Raw genomic sequence first — 15,281 nt, 5'->3', positions numbered from 1 at the left:
AAACCTGCTCCCAGGATGCGGAAGGAAATAAAGCAAGCCTGTCCCCTGCTGGCTGCGGGGCATAGCTCATGCTACCCAAATTACTACAGATACTACATCAGGCTTTATTAGCACGTCACAGACTCGATTGCAAGAGCTTTTGCAAACATTAGCCACTAATGATTTAATGATTACAGAATTCTGCATTAATTATTAAAATTTTACATCTAGAAACAAATAGAAAGAAATGCTTCTCCTTTTTTCAACAGTACTTTTATTTATTTATTTTAAAGCAGGTGATTATTTTCTCTTCTGTTTCAGAGTCTTGATTCACTTCCTGCAGGTGTCCTATTACTTCTTGAGGGAGAATTCGCTAACGCAGGAAGACATTTGCCAGAAAACATCTGTCGGAGAAGGATATTGAATATTGAAACTATAGTTAGATTGCTATTTTGGATAACAGAAGGATGTAGTTCACAAAGAGTGCAGGATGTCTAAAGGCTTATGAAGTATGTCAGTACACAATGACATTACTCTAATGAAATGTGCGGTGTTTCTGTGCGTATGTTCCACTTCTAAAGAGTTAAAATTCCTGAAGAGTTAAAAACAGACACCGAAACAGGCAACACTCTTAGAAACTCAGGCATAAAAACACATCCATTTATGAAGTTACACTGCATTTGCACTAGGAGAACAAAATTGAACTCTGTCTTATTTGCTTCATCCACACACACGATTATGACTTCTGTATCTTTATATCAAACGTCTCAGTATGAGAGGCACCAGCTCTCACAAATTGCCTGTTCCAGTCATGCTGGGAAGAACCATCCAAACCTGAGATCCAACATAAAACACCTGCACTCAGCACACAGCTGGGGGATTCTGCTGGGATGCTGTCAGGAATGATGTCTGTTACTCGTACACACATCAAACAGTAAACAACAAACTTTCAATAAGATTCATTTTCACCAGTTATTTTTTTTTTATTTGCACAAATTATTCCTCTCCTCTTTCCCTTCTTATATGCTAAAAATTAGCCCCTCTAGAACAATAATGATCATTCACTGTGCCCTTTCATTATGTCCTGCAGAAGAAATCTTAAATATATATATATATATAGTGAAAATCCAAGTCTTTTGTGGTTTCCCTTCTCAGAATTCAGGATTAAAGATTTATTTCCAATGAAAATGTCAAAGTTGTAGATTTTAGAAGTGATTCTGGACATTTATATCAAGGCATCTAAAAGAGTGCTTTTTGAAAGCTCGCAAGTGTACAAAAATTAAAAAAATAAAGATTTAAAAAATAATACTACACCTCCATCCTTACAAGCAAGGAGTTAAGCAAGGTCTCTAAAATTACAATTTCAAATACCAATACAGGAAAGGCCTGTGCAACAAGAAACCACACAGTTCCAATAATAAATGAAAAACTAAGTTTCAGTAAAGAAGCAAAATTAAAAAAAAAAAGTTTAGTGAAAACAAACTACAGATGACACAGTTGATGCTTGAACGCTCTCACTACATGACTATACACCTGAGGGAAGTAATCCTCCTGGTGACTCAGCAGGAATTTCAGAGGATATTACAAATCCTGGAGGAGGTCAACAGAAAAGTCCACCATAAACCAGTAACGGCATTAAATGGAATAGAAACACTTCAATAAACTGACTGAAGAACTACTTTTACATGCTATCACCACTGGACAACCTGAGCTGGAAAACACTGCACAATTCTCATTTTGTGTAGCATGTTCCCACTGCAAAACAGAAATGAAGCAGAATCTTAAGCAACTCACAGTTTCTAATAAAAGGAAAATGCATTTGGAAAATTAAGCTTTGGTTTTAAATTCTGAACAATTTAATGACCTCAATTTAAAGCCGGGGTTTGTTTGGTTTCTTTATACCACTGTCCCAGCTGCAACTGCTTGAGCCCTGTCTTGGGGAAATCTAGTGTTATTATGAATTTTCTAAAGGGAGCATCATGTTGCACTCGCCATCTGGGAAGCAAACTATTACAGGATTTCCTTCCCCTCGGGGAGGGACAGTTAATGCAAGGCCATTATCTGCTGTAAGCAGGAAATTGTGCTAGAAGGATTCAACTACTTAATTCTCCTCCTTTAAAGTCCCATTAGGAAGGTAGCAATGTTAAGGATCAGCCTTAAAGAAAAAAACTTCTTGGCATTAAGGCTTTTTCAAAACGTTCAGGTAAAACAGTATGTTCAAGTATGCAGGAGAGGTCTGCAATGAGAAATCGTGTGCAAGAGCTGAGTTTCTTCAGGAACTTGGCAAAAAATTCAAAGAGCACACTAAATTCAGACAAATTGTTCTTTCTGGGACATAAGCCAGATACACTGGCACAGCCTTCCAAACAGATTTTGTGACCTCTATTCATGTTTAGGACATACCACATGTTTCAGGCATATTATTTATGCTGAAAGACACACCTGTCAAACACAGTGCAACACCAAGGGGCAGAGATTCTGTTTGTACAACTCAAGTCATGGAATCTAATGAATTTAAAATTCTTCAAAGGGAAAACTCAGGTAGAAATGCCAAGTATTCCTCTGCTCCCCACCAAGTCAGTCTGGACTCTGCCCATCTGTAGAAACAGGAGCTGTGTATGTGACACCAAGAAACAATTGTTTGCTGCTGCCTTGTGTTCAAAAAATATTGTCGTAAATAAAAGCCTCGTTACTAAATAAAACTTAAAACAAAACAGAACAAATTCACGAAAGCAGAAAGCTTACCTCTAGTAAATAAAGAGGACTCTGGTTCTGGGGAGAGTGGAAAAAGTATCTGGCATCTTTCTAACCTTTGCATAATTAATAAATCCTCTGAGAAACAGCAGAAAACCTAGATGAGAGAAACACATTTGTCTGGTTAGGGCAGATTTTGCTTCTGCAATTAGAGAAGGAACAGTTCAACTCACTGTTACTAGCACACAGGGACCTAAGCTCCTGGGATGCGTAATTGCTGATTAAATACAGGAACTTTTCTTGTATCAATGACACCTGATCTTTCAATTTCATCCGATCTCAAAAACAAACTTTCCTTAGCCATTCACAAAACTATCGACTCCAAATGAGACCTAGTCACTTCCAAGGGAGGGGGAAAATTAAAAAAATAAAATAAAAAAGACAGTCCACAAGACCACAACTGACTCTTCCATTTAAAATACAAGAACAGACAACATCAGTAACTCTGAAGACAAGTATTGTTCTTTTCTTTTTCCCTTCTGGATGATAAAAGTGACACTGATACCAAGAATGACGACAGAAGGCTGTGGCTTATGTGTATCTTCAAAACACAAAAAGCACTCAGGAAGAGTTTGAGGCTTACATTCCAGTTTTATATCTACACGTACATATTTCAGCTGCCAGTAAAGCTGTGCTTACAAAAGCCCCTACTACACTTTACAGAGTTCTAAGCAAATATTTCCTCTTTCCCCCAGAACAAAACACTTACCTAGTACAAGGAACACCCACCAGAGCCAATACTGACCATCAAAGTAACCGGGAAAATAGGTGGAGAACTGAAAAAAAAAATAAATTACAAGTTAAAGCACATGCTAGTGTCTGAACCCAAATCTATTCTCAAGCCCTCTGCACACAAGAGAGTTTATAGAACCCTGCATCTTATTAACTACACAGACTGGAGGGAATGAACTACCTCCACAAACTTTTTTCTACACTTCTGACCAACTGTAACCAAGGGGAATGGAACAGATCCAATACTCAGCCATAAACTCTTCCAATCAGTGGAGCAGAAATACACGAGTGAGTAAATATTCCTATTCACTCCCACGTCTTTGATGCTGATAAGCCATGTTCGTAGTTTCTGAAAGGGGAGAGACCAGGTTTGCAGCAGTGCATCATGTAATTACACTGTTAGGTTGGACAGCATAGCTAACAAAAGCACAGTCAAAAGGAAATCCCATACCTGTGGAACCCTTTGACAGTAATTTCTATTGGGAGAATTGCTGCCTGTTGAATGAAAGGCACCAACACTAGTAGAGCACTTAAGTTCACTACGTCAATGGTAAATGCAATGATTTTGCTTTCTTTCTATTCTAATTTAAAAATCTAACAAATGGCAAGCTTGATACCAAAATTTAAATCAAATCTGCAGTTAAAGTCACTGGTCTCTGTCATACCTCTTAATCCAGCAAATAGTTTTTAACAGCACTGTTACAAGGATGTCCCCCAAAATCTTAAGTTTCTACAGAAAAAAAAAATGAAGATATATTGTATTTACAAATCCAAGTCCTAGCCTAAAAATACTAGGTATGAAGTGACCATGCTAACACTAATGCTGTCTATTTCTACTCAGGCACAGCTGAGTTTTTTTTGCTTGAAATTAAAAATGTCAGCTGGGGACAGCCGGGGATATCCACATGCCATTTTCACAGCCACCATCTTTCCATGGCTCTGAATAATTCTTTTCTTATTTTTTCTCACAACCCCTCCAAAAGAGTATTTTGACTATATTCTCTCATTTCTTACAGCATCAGTACATGTATATATCATTTTTGTCTTTCTTTCCCCTAGAAATGTTTCGCTTTCTCCCCGCCTCTAAGTTTTAAAAATACTACACCAGCCTTTCTTGCTTCTGTAGGCAGAGGTCTATGCCCAGCAGGACCCTTTCTTTGGATCTGGACTCCTAAAATACAAACCAGCGCTGATCAGTCACATCCTGCCTTTATCTGTGTGATCCAGTGGAGGGGAGCAGAGAAGATCTTTTAGCAACCTAGATATGCACGCTGTTACTATGGAAAATAAATTAAAATAGAAAAGCACATTTCTGATCACCTGCTGCTTGTGTCGCATGCACAACTCACCAGAGGGCACCAGCGAGCTTCTCTCACCCATGTGACTACGTGGTCACTGCCTCTTCCTTCAGCAAAAAAAACAAAACAAACCTCACACTGCCTAGTTCTCAAGTCCCTGTTTCCCTCTTCTCACTGGTCATGCTCACACCAAACCCATATTTTAGAGAATATCGATTTTTCAAAGCAGCACCTAAAGAACTTCATCCTGGAGAGGAACATCGCTATGCTGACTGTAGGGCTGGCTTCACCTGGATAAATGTTTTATGAAGATCAGATCATTGTTACTGCTCAACACACAACCACATTTTGATCCAATACAGTGGCTCTGCCAGAGAGAGACACCCCTGGGTGTGCAATCTTTATTCTCCTTTATTAAAACAACAGTCCCAGCACATAACTACATAAATAGGACAGAATGACAAAAAAGCTCTGTCCTCGTCAAGTGAGGGGATCAAAATCCATTTCAGCATAAAAAGCTAAATTTACTACAAATAAATTCAGTATAAGTGACAAAAATGAGTTGGGGGGAGAAAAGTGGAGAGAAAAAAAAAAAAGAGTACCAGTACATGTTTCTGCACTACGCAACTTACCCTGACAATAAGGATCCACTTGATAAGAGATAGACCAAACCCAGAAATGGCCCCGTATCTTCCTGCAGCTGAAGTAGTCAGACAGAAAGACAGGAAAAATCCAATCCAGTTGAAGAGGAATGCCACTGAGAAAGCAAGAGAAAAGCAGATGATCAAGCCCTCTTTATATACCAAGGAAAAAAAAAAATCAAACCCTTAAAATTGGCACACACAGGTTTTTCGCAGTGCTACATAAACCTAAGTGTGAAAATAACTATTTTGGGTTCTGAAACAGTCTGGGAAAAAAATAAAGTTTCACCATGTACTTACTGAAGAAAGTTAGCATGAAAATGCCATCATTCCCTATCCTCAGCTGGTCAGTGTCGTCAAAGTCATCCCGTGTCACAAAGTCATCCTCCTGCAAATCAAAAGGAGAAAAGAACGGGTGGGTTTCAGTCAGTTCAATCCCTACAGCAACCCCTCACCTGTTTCTTCCAGATAGCAAACTGCACAGCCCTCCAAAAGCAATGCACGTTGGAAGGATACAAAATGCTTAGTTGATGTTTAAGGAAAGTCCCCTCAGGGAAATATATGACTAAACATCAAAAGGCTACAAATGCAAGCAGGAAAAAATCCCAAGGATAGGATGCAGGCATCATATATTAAGTCATTGGCATTTTTTTTATTTATTTATTTATTGGAAGACAGTGGAGACTGTGAGTGTTGTTATTCTCACTATAAAGAATGCCCCTGCTCAAACAGAAAAATTAAACTTTTCACCTCAACCAGGAATTTGGCTTCTATAAAGAAGGAGTAGTGGAAATTTAATGCTATCAGGGGTGGGGGAATGGGGGAACAGACTGAACAAGATGCAGTGTTGAAAAAAAAGATGTTTAAAAACTAAAAAAAAAAAAATAAAATACTGCAATAGAGGGAATGGTTTTATCATCTTTTTATCAACTAGACTGACTCCTGGGAAAGTCAACTAAGTAAGCAGCAGGAGTATCAAGAGTAGGTACATTAGACTGCTGAAAATTTAATCCTAAATCTTAAAACAAAACAAAGAAAAAAAAAAAAAAAAAACAAAACATTGACAGTGCACAAAGCTATGGTATACTGCCTCTGTCAGCCTGCCAAACTAATCTGGATAGCAAATAGTGGCATTACTGAGATGTCTTACATCATCATTGCTGCCTAGAGGAATTTTTTTTTAAAAAAAAGCACCACCAACAATAAACACTCACCCCTCAGAACTCTTGGGAGCGTATAATATCACTGCCCTAAAAAGCTAAGTAAGAAAAGTCAGGACACTCGATAAGCAGGACTTAAACCAGAAATTCTGCACAAGCAGTGTGAGGGACATACAGCCAGCCAAGTGTACTCACTCTTCCAGGAACCAAGGGAATTGTGGCTTCAGCCTTGGTTCTCTCTGCCTCATCATAACTAGGCAGTGTTGTGGCCACGTTGTAAGATGGAGGCTTAGGAAATCCTGACTCATCCTTGTAGTCAAAATAAGCTGCAATGAGAAAGTTATACAGAAGGTAACTTGTCTGCTCCTTAATAACACCATGCTGGGAAGGAGAAATATTTCAGAAGACTTCAAAAGACCCCAGTGCCCGATGCTGGTAAGGCCTCCTGTCTCCTACCCATCACCCTAGCCTCTTGCTATCCCAGAACAAGAAGCAAAAACCAAGAGAACACTCTATCTAATACCAAGTAATAGCAGAGCACTATTTAGCATGCCTGGCTCTACTTATTTTTAAAACAATAACACATGCTGTGCCTTTCCTTCAATAACACAAAAGTAGTCACATTTTTGAATCCCAAATGGTTGGAGTTAGTCAAAGAAGAATCACTCCAAGCCTCAGGCCACTGGTGACCAGTTTTTGCAGAAAAGGATTCCAAATTGTTTTCTGATGGGGGGGGGGGAAGGGATTGGAAAAAATCAAAGAGCACTTCTGACCCACAGCCTCAGAAACCCTGAGGAATGGGCACTAAAGGGGCCAGTTACAGCTGTGTGCTGAGGCAGGATGCTCAGCTCGCTGGAGAAGCACAATATTCCAGCTTCTGTCCCAAGCCAGCTGGCTGTCTGAGAGACTGACGGTATGCTGCCTTTGATTCACAAATCTTTAAAAGTTGACTGTGAGAAAAAACGGTGAGGTTTACCTACGCCAAAACACTCTGACACACAACAGGCACACAAAAAAGCTGTTTTGTTCCAAGCTAGTAGTGAGTTATGTGACAGCACGATGAATCAGAAGTATAACCCTCATGACCAAGCCCTTAGTTATTGAAAATTGCAGAAATCATGAATTCTTTAATCCCTTTTAAGCAGCAAGTCATTTTCGGAAGGAGCACAGTATCATTCAAATGCCAAATGAGAGGAGAACCACAAATGCTCACAGCACTTTGCTTTTTCACTGTCTTCAATCTGCTAAGAACGCTGCGGAATGTAACTTGAACTCCTCCACTTGATGGAAGACTTCAGATGACCGCAGCCAAAATGCATCTCCTAAACCACAAGTAACAACAGTGCCTCTGGATCGATTCTGATCCCTTGCTGCCTCCTCCATGAGGATGCTGCAATGCCGCCTGGCAAATAAGGAGAACGATGAAGGAGGTAGGAAAGAACACCAGAGCAAAGCCAGCTGTTTCCTTTTGCACGTTTACCTGTGCTCTCCGCAGAAATGCTGCTGTAAGGCGGAGGGGCATCATTTACCACCGGTGCAGTCTCGCCTGGCTCCTCTTCATTCTGCAGCTGAAGAGACCACACACAAGAGAAGTTAACTGCGTGCCCCCCGGTGTGTGGAAGCATCCCTCTAGTTTTAATGGCAGAAGCAGCCTCTTCTGGAACAAGCCTGCTCTATGGCACGGGGCATTCGAGAGCTGCTGGCTTCCCTCCAAAGCACTCCCGCTCGAGATGAGCAGCGTGGCCTCTCAGCATTAATGTGCTTTCAAGTCATGTCCTCGCACACCTGGGCTTTGCTGCTGGACAGCACAGCACACACTTTTCTAGTACCTTTCCATTTCCCTGGCATTCCCCAAGATTCCCCAGCTCACCCAGCTCAGGAGCTGCAATCACATCTGTTCGGGTTGAGGACACAGCAGGAGACACCCAACAGCAGTCTCCAGTGCTGCCCGGGGCTTTGCTGGGGAAGGTTTTTGGCCTTTTTAGTGGCTATGTAATGGCACGTGGAAGGCTGATTCTTGCCATTTCCCCTCAGCCTTTCACACCGTGTGAGTGAAGATGGTTTATTTTGTGCAGCGTGCTTCCCACAGGCTGTGTATAAATAGCTGTGCAGCTCACCAGCCGTGCAGCGTCGCTCACGTGGAGAAGGTGCAGGGCTGGGGCTGGGATCGCAGACACTGCCAACAGCAACCCAGATGGGCTCAAAGCAGAAGGCACCAGAACAGAGCTTACAGGCTTCTGCCCTAACATCTCCCTCCACTCCTCCTCCTGCATGCTAATGCACTTGCAGCCATCTGGGACGTTTGCTTTCTTTTCTTTGGAGAGACGCTTTTGGCTTCTTCCTAAGCTGGCACTGAAGTCCTTCCCAAGCCTTCAGAGCTCGGGAGGGCTGGAGGCTCTTATTTTGCTGGTACGGCGTATCAGGGGGAGAAAATCAGCTCAGACTTGTAAATGAAGGTCTTGTTTTATACATCACTGCACAGCATCGTGGTTTTTTTTTTTTTTCCTTTTGATACCTGAGATCAAAGGATCACACTACATCCACGTCCGCAGCCGAAGTCAAAGCCAAAGCTTTTTCAGTTTTGGGGCCCCGCTCACCCCTCGCCTCCCCCAGGAGGCTGCCCCTGCCCCACGTCTCTGTGGGTCGCTGCTCCCTGCGCCAAGGAGGGCAGGAAGGCTTCAAACACACCTGCTGCTGAGGGAGTGGAACCTGGTAATGTTTAAATGACTTGGGTTAGCCAGTGATGGCACGGGCAGTGCTGCCCGCAGAGCCAGGGACCGGCCAAGAGGGGAAAAGGGCAAGCAAAGGAACAGCCCCGCCGGAGGCCGAGAGGTCCAAGCAGGGGATTCATCCTCCCTCAGCCTAGGAATTCTCAGGAAATGCTCTGCCATGCTCATTCTCGCTCTGTCCATGAAAATTCAATACTTCTGAGCACGTTTTCCTGCCGCCTATCCCAGAGGCAGCCCATTAACGGAGGGAGGCTCTGGCACACTACGGGCACTGCCCGCAGGACGCCCCGTGCTCCCTGCCCTCCTGGAGGGAATCACAGCCTGAGGCTCACGAGTAGGAGAGGAAGAAAACACCCGACCTAAGGTACAACCCCAGGGACGGGGAAGGGAAGAGCTAGATGTGTGAGCACTGCAGGAAGTGAAACAGGAGAGGACACGGGCACCTGGTACAGCATTAATTCTTACGTTTAGGGTCCTTACTGTATTCTCCTTGCAATTGCATCATGCAGAAGACAGCAAGACGAGCCTCCTGCTCGCTCCAAACCACACCAATTCACGGAACAACACAACAAACGCAGCTACTTTTTAGAACTGAGCCCCAGGCTCTGCAAGGTAGGCGGTTAGAGAAAGCAGATCCTCCTTTTAATGGACAAGGCACACAACTGCCTGCCAGCCTTTTTCATGATTCCAGGCATCTAAAATTCAACTAAGTGCTTATTAGCAACGCAGCACGGCTTCATGTGACAGGAAGGATGATTCATCAGCTCTCTCACATGCCCAGCACCGCTCCGGCAGCGCTCGCCCTGCGTTCCCCAGCCCGGCGGGGCACGAACCTGGCGCAGGCACCGCTGGAGCCCCCGGCTGGGTGCGCGGCCGAGACCCCTGCGGGCTGCTGCCAAAAGGCTTCGGAGCTCGGGGGATCTGGTTAAGGCAGGCTGAGGCTGGCAGGTATTCTCTCTTTGATTCACCAGCTGATTTTCTCTTTTAAAGCACAACTCCTGCATTTTCTGCACCAAAAATGGGCAGTATTTATAGCATTGTGTCCAGTTATCAGAACAAGACATTTGCTGAGATTGTTTTTTCACCTGATTACTGAAATGACAGAAAGTTGCCTGGCAGACCAGGGCAGGGCCCAGGGCCGTGCATTTTCCAGCAGGCAGCAGCCACCAGAGGCTGGCTGTGAGCAGCCGCTGCCTCTCCGCGTCACCTCCCGCAGCCGTGCCCACCGCACCCACGTCCAAATCTCATACAACATTTCCAAATATTTCCACCCAATTTTTAAGGCCTTTCCAATAAATACATTTGTTCCTTCTTCGAAATACTCTGAACTTAGCCCACGGGCTGCTGGCACAGCTTTGCAGGGTTGTTTTCAGCTTCCCCTCACCCCGAGTCCCCAGGCTACACGCAGCTCTTCGCAGGAACTCAGGATCCCTGCCAGCCCTGTCCTAGCAGTGCCTCGCCAGTAAGGGACCTGCCCGGCAGCACACCGCCAACATTTTCTGCATTTCAGCTCGTTTCATGTGCTGGCACACGAGGCAGAGCTGCTCAGAAACCCCACGGAGGGCTCCTCGAACGCAGACGGCCCCGACCAGCCCTCGTCCCGTTGTTACTATGGTTTCTGTGAGGCTTCCCAGGCAGCTCTGTAGGTTACTAACAGAGAGAGGATCGATAGTTTTTAAAAAGGTGGCAGGATTGATTTTTTCTCAGAACAACGGAATCATAACCTCTGCAAACCCATAGGCAGAATGGTAATGCAAAAAAGATGTCATCACCAAGCTAGCAAGTGCCCAGCCTGCTCCCAGCACGGCCCCTGTCCCTCCCAACACCCCGCACCCTTCTCCTTTTGCATTCCTGGCCTTCTGGAGACAAAGAAACTTTCTGCCCCGTCCAAAAGAGGGAACAGTTCTTCCCATTGCCTTACCTTGCACTGATCTGAAACCCCGACTTTGCCCAGCGCTGTTTCAGGCTCCTCTAACTTCCTAATCAGCGGGGATAATGAGCAGTATCAGACAAGGCAGCCCACGTGCACCAGCCCTCAGCAGCCTTCTCCTTGATGAGCAAATAACTGTTTTCTCCCCAAAGCTTTCAGTTCATTTAACTGCATCGCCCTGACAGCACCCAGCCGCCCGGCTGCTCCTCGCCAACCCCTGGGGGAGCAGGCAGGCAGGAAGGGCCTTCCTCCTCCTCCTCCTCCTCCTCCTCCTCCTCCTCCTCCTCCTCCTCCCATGTCCGAGGTTTTGTACAGAAGAAGGAGGTTTCCACCTCTGAGAGCAGTAATTAAATTTCACACACTTAACGAAGCAGAAGGCCTCGCTGTAATATTTAGGATCACGCGTACGTTTTTCAGGACACGCATACATCACAGGAAGAATGAATGCTGCATGTTTCATGCACTTCAAAGTAGTTTTAAAAATTTATCATCGTATAAAGAATATTAAGCACCTTCAATTTCAAAAATCCTCCTGTTCCATCTATCGAATTTGGGTATTTCACAAGAAGAGGCAGAATCAAAACATGTATTTTAATAACGCTGTTTTCTCCTTACAGCCAGGGCCAAACGCTGAGCATTCACACACAGAGGTACTTTTGGAACTTGCTGTCAGCACGGCCACTTCCAGAAGGCGCAGCCACCCCCGTGCAGGAGGCAGCACGTCTGCTGGGAGTCACTGGGCAACCTGGAGGCCCGCGGGACTGCTCCTGCATCTGCCTCCCAGACGGGGCTGCCGAGCCCCAAGGAATTGCAGGGACGAGGGAATAGTCACCAAAGCGGCCCAGCTGAGAGCCCAACACAACCCTGACGCCTGAAATAACATTTAAAACTCGGAAGTTTGCCTGCAAGGCTACCTTCTGCTGTTAGACAAGCTGTGTGGTGGTACTGCTAATGTTTCCCAAGCCATTTGAGCTTTTGGCAGCGATTGTATGTCAGTTCTGCAATCACCTTTTCACCTCACTTTTTGGTGAGCCTCCGCTGCCTCTGTGCCAAGGGGCAGCTCCAGTTCTGCCCATCTGCACGCACAGAAGAAACCAGCACCACCACCCCTGGAAATTTCCTTACCGTTCTTACCAGCTACTTGCGAGTACCTTTGGGAAGCGCATCTTTGGCAAAGGACAAACACCTCACCAAGGAAGCGATGGGCACTGACGGCATTCATGCCAACTGCTGGCATTCAGAGACACGGCACGTTCTCAGCTTTTAGCTTTGATCCGTGCCCCTTCTCCAACTAACAATTAATACAAGCTTGAGGTAAGCACAGGGTGCCACCCGCCACCTCCCTTCCCACTTCACGTCAGTCTCCCCAGGCAGTCAGCAAGCACTGAGGCCCTCCGTGGACTTAGCGTGCACTCACGTACCCTCAGCAATACATTTCTTCTACAGTTTCGCTGAAAGAAAACCAAACAAATGGAAAAATCTTTGTTCCTTATGTTTTCCATAGCCACCTCACATTACAAAATGATTCACAACCCGTTTTAGCCTTCAACGAGTGGAACCGGAAAAAAGAACCGTGTAAAAAAGGAATGTGTCTTTCTTATTTAACACACCCACCACGGCCTAGGTGGGTTTGCATTACTCATATACATCACATACAGTCCCAAACGCCTCAAGGAAAAAGCACTTAACACATAAACCTAATAAAAGCCTAAGTATTTCTTCCAGAACTACTCCTGTAAAGGAGGCTCCTTTCAATCCTAAAAACAAAACAGTTTTGTTGCTGAGCTCACCGCCAAGGGGATATGCTCAGAAGGCTTCAGGCCAGCAGTGCCCGGAGTGACCGCAGCACCGTGCCACCGCCTTCCTTCCTCCCCAGCACCTCCCAGCCCCAGCCCTGGGGAGCAGAGCCCCGGGGGGGGGCAGAGCCCAGCACTGCCGGAGGAGCCAACACCCGCGGGCACCCAGCCCAGGGTTTTGTCTTACCTTTGTCCTGCTCTTCCTCAGCACATTGCATCCATGCCACACCGTTCAGAGGCACAAGCACGGGCTGTTTCTTATTAGATTGCCTAAGGCCTGAGTAAAGCACCAGGGCTAGAGGTTTTGGAAAAATGGCTTTGGAAAATGAACCACGTGCTGTAAGCACCCCTTTAACGCTGCACAGCGAACAGCCACAGGTGAGTTTGCACTGCAGGAGGTGCTGGGGGATGCACAGCCCACCGGCCTGCACGGGTCTGCAGGGCCGAGGAGCAGGGCAGGGGGAGAAACACAGGGTTGGAGCTCAATTACTCATTTCTGTTGTCCTCAGATTATCCTATCGCCTTTTGTTTTGTTTTTTTGAAAACACATGCAGGGAATTCTGAAAATACTTGGTATGGTCAGTGCACGTTCGAGCAGTGCCCACAGCTCCCCAGAGCTGCTCCCAGGCACACACGTGGATACGCAGCTGGCACCCACGGGGCCCACGCCACACAGCTCTGCCACACGCCGACAGCGCAGCACGGTCAGCCCTGGAGGAACTGCCAAACTGTGCCAACCACCAATGCACTGCATCTCTCCCCAAAATACAAGTTCTCCAGATTTCAAATGTTTGGTTCTCCTCCACTGCCTCATCACCCAGTAACTTACGGATTAAAGGAGCTCATCCTGAACATCTACCCGATACCTACGTCTGATGGATCCTGCATTTAGCCTGTTACAAGCCTCTCTTCATTGGCACAAATGACATTTACACACAATAAACTTCAACGTATGAAAAAACTGACACATCCAGCGCTGGGAGAGATTCTCCCACCTCCTCTCCACCTAAATACCAACTCCACACCTCTGGTTTCACGGCACGCAGGGAATTTTGGAGCAAGACACACATAAGGAGCCAGTAACACACTTTCCAGCAATATGGATTCCCTGTTCTGGAACGGGGCAAGGGGAAAAAAGCAACTTCTAAATAGGTCCAAGAAATAAATACATCTGTGCATCGGTTTCTCATTCCGCACTCAATTACACCCGCCTTCTCCTAGGAGCTCGTCTTTAGCAGCACAAATCCTCAGGGGCACAGCCTGCCTTTCTAATCTCTGCTGTACCACGCAGAGCCCTGCTCTACAGTAATAACAGTGTCTGTTATGTGTCTGCCTGATGTGTGAGCAGGAGCTGGCGAAAGGACAGCTTTTCACATTCCTCTTTAAGGCAATCAGCAGAGTTCTTATCGGGCAGGTCCGGAGAGCCACTGGAGAAGGAGGCAACAGAGTCCTCCAGCATTTCTGTCACCTATCGCCGCGGGCTCAGGACGGCAGGACACGAGGCCGGGTCCCTTTGCAAAAGGCGTTTATGGAGAGCTTTGTCAGGGTCACGCCAATTGTGGGAGGCGATTTGCAAGGAGACCTGGTTGTTTGTATCTAACGTGGCCGAGACCAACAAGATGTGTCTGTAAGGACAGCCACGCTGCGGGGCGGGGGCACCCAAGTTTCACCTAACTTGTGTGTATCTCCCTGTAAAACCCAGGGACACGGGGATGCGATTAATGCCCTGTCCTGAGTGGGGGTCGCACCTGGTGCTCTCAGGGCCCCGGCAGCTATCGCGACACCAGCAGCAAGTCGCGACACGGCGCCAGCTCCTGCCAACACCCACAGGACAGGGGGCAGGGCTGTGGGGTGCAGCATTTTCAGCCCCTGCTTCAAGCAGCGAGGCCTCAGCTCCTGCTGCGGGGCGCGGCACCCAGCGGGGCCCCCACCCGCTCCCCTCCTGCTCCCGGGGAAGGCACCCCAACCCCGCACCCACCCCGGGGAGCTCTTTAAACCCTATTTGGGGCCCGGAGAGCCCCCAGCGCTCCCCGCAGCTCCCCGCCGTGGCATTAAGGCCGGCTGCCAGGCGCTGCGGCTCCGTGCAGGGAGCGCGGCCGGCCCCACACCGCCACCCGCGGCTCCCCTCCGCTCCCCACCGGCCTCCCCGAGCCCCTTTGCCTCCCCCTTTGCCTCCCCCTTCGCCTCCCCTCACCTGCTGGTAGCGGCCGCTGCCGGGCTCGGCGGCCGCCATGGCGCTGGGCGGGCGGGGAGCTGGGGGGG

General features: G+C 46.6%; 1 protein-coding gene across 1 annotated transcript; it reads right to left on the bottom strand.

Moving 5' to 3' along the window:
• Window positions 1-230: 230 nt before the first annotated feature.
• NDFIP1 (Nedd4 family interacting protein 1) lies at window positions 231-15,281 on the bottom strand. Its single transcript, XM_082771507.1, has 8 exons — window positions 15,214-15,281; window positions 8,045-8,132; window positions 6,760-6,890; window positions 5,705-5,792; window positions 5,396-5,520; window positions 3,443-3,509; window positions 2,725-2,830; window positions 231-383 (listed from the first exon to the last, which is right to left on the bottom strand). The coding sequence occupies exons 1-7, from the start codon at window positions 15,250-15,252 to the stop codon at window positions 2,727-2,729; spliced, it is 642 nt and encodes a 213-aa protein (XP_082627633.1). The 5' UTR covers window positions 15,253-15,281; the 3' UTR covers window positions 231-383; window positions 2,725-2,726.

This window comes from Aythya marila (assembly GCF_965140915.1).
Source record: "Aythya marila genome assembly, chromosome: 14".
Lineage (NCBI taxonomy): Eukaryota > Metazoa > Chordata > Aves > Anseriformes > Anatidae > Aythya > Aythya marila.
The sequence above is the reverse complement of the archived record's forward strand: the minus strand, read 5'-3'. Positions and strand labels throughout refer to the sequence as shown.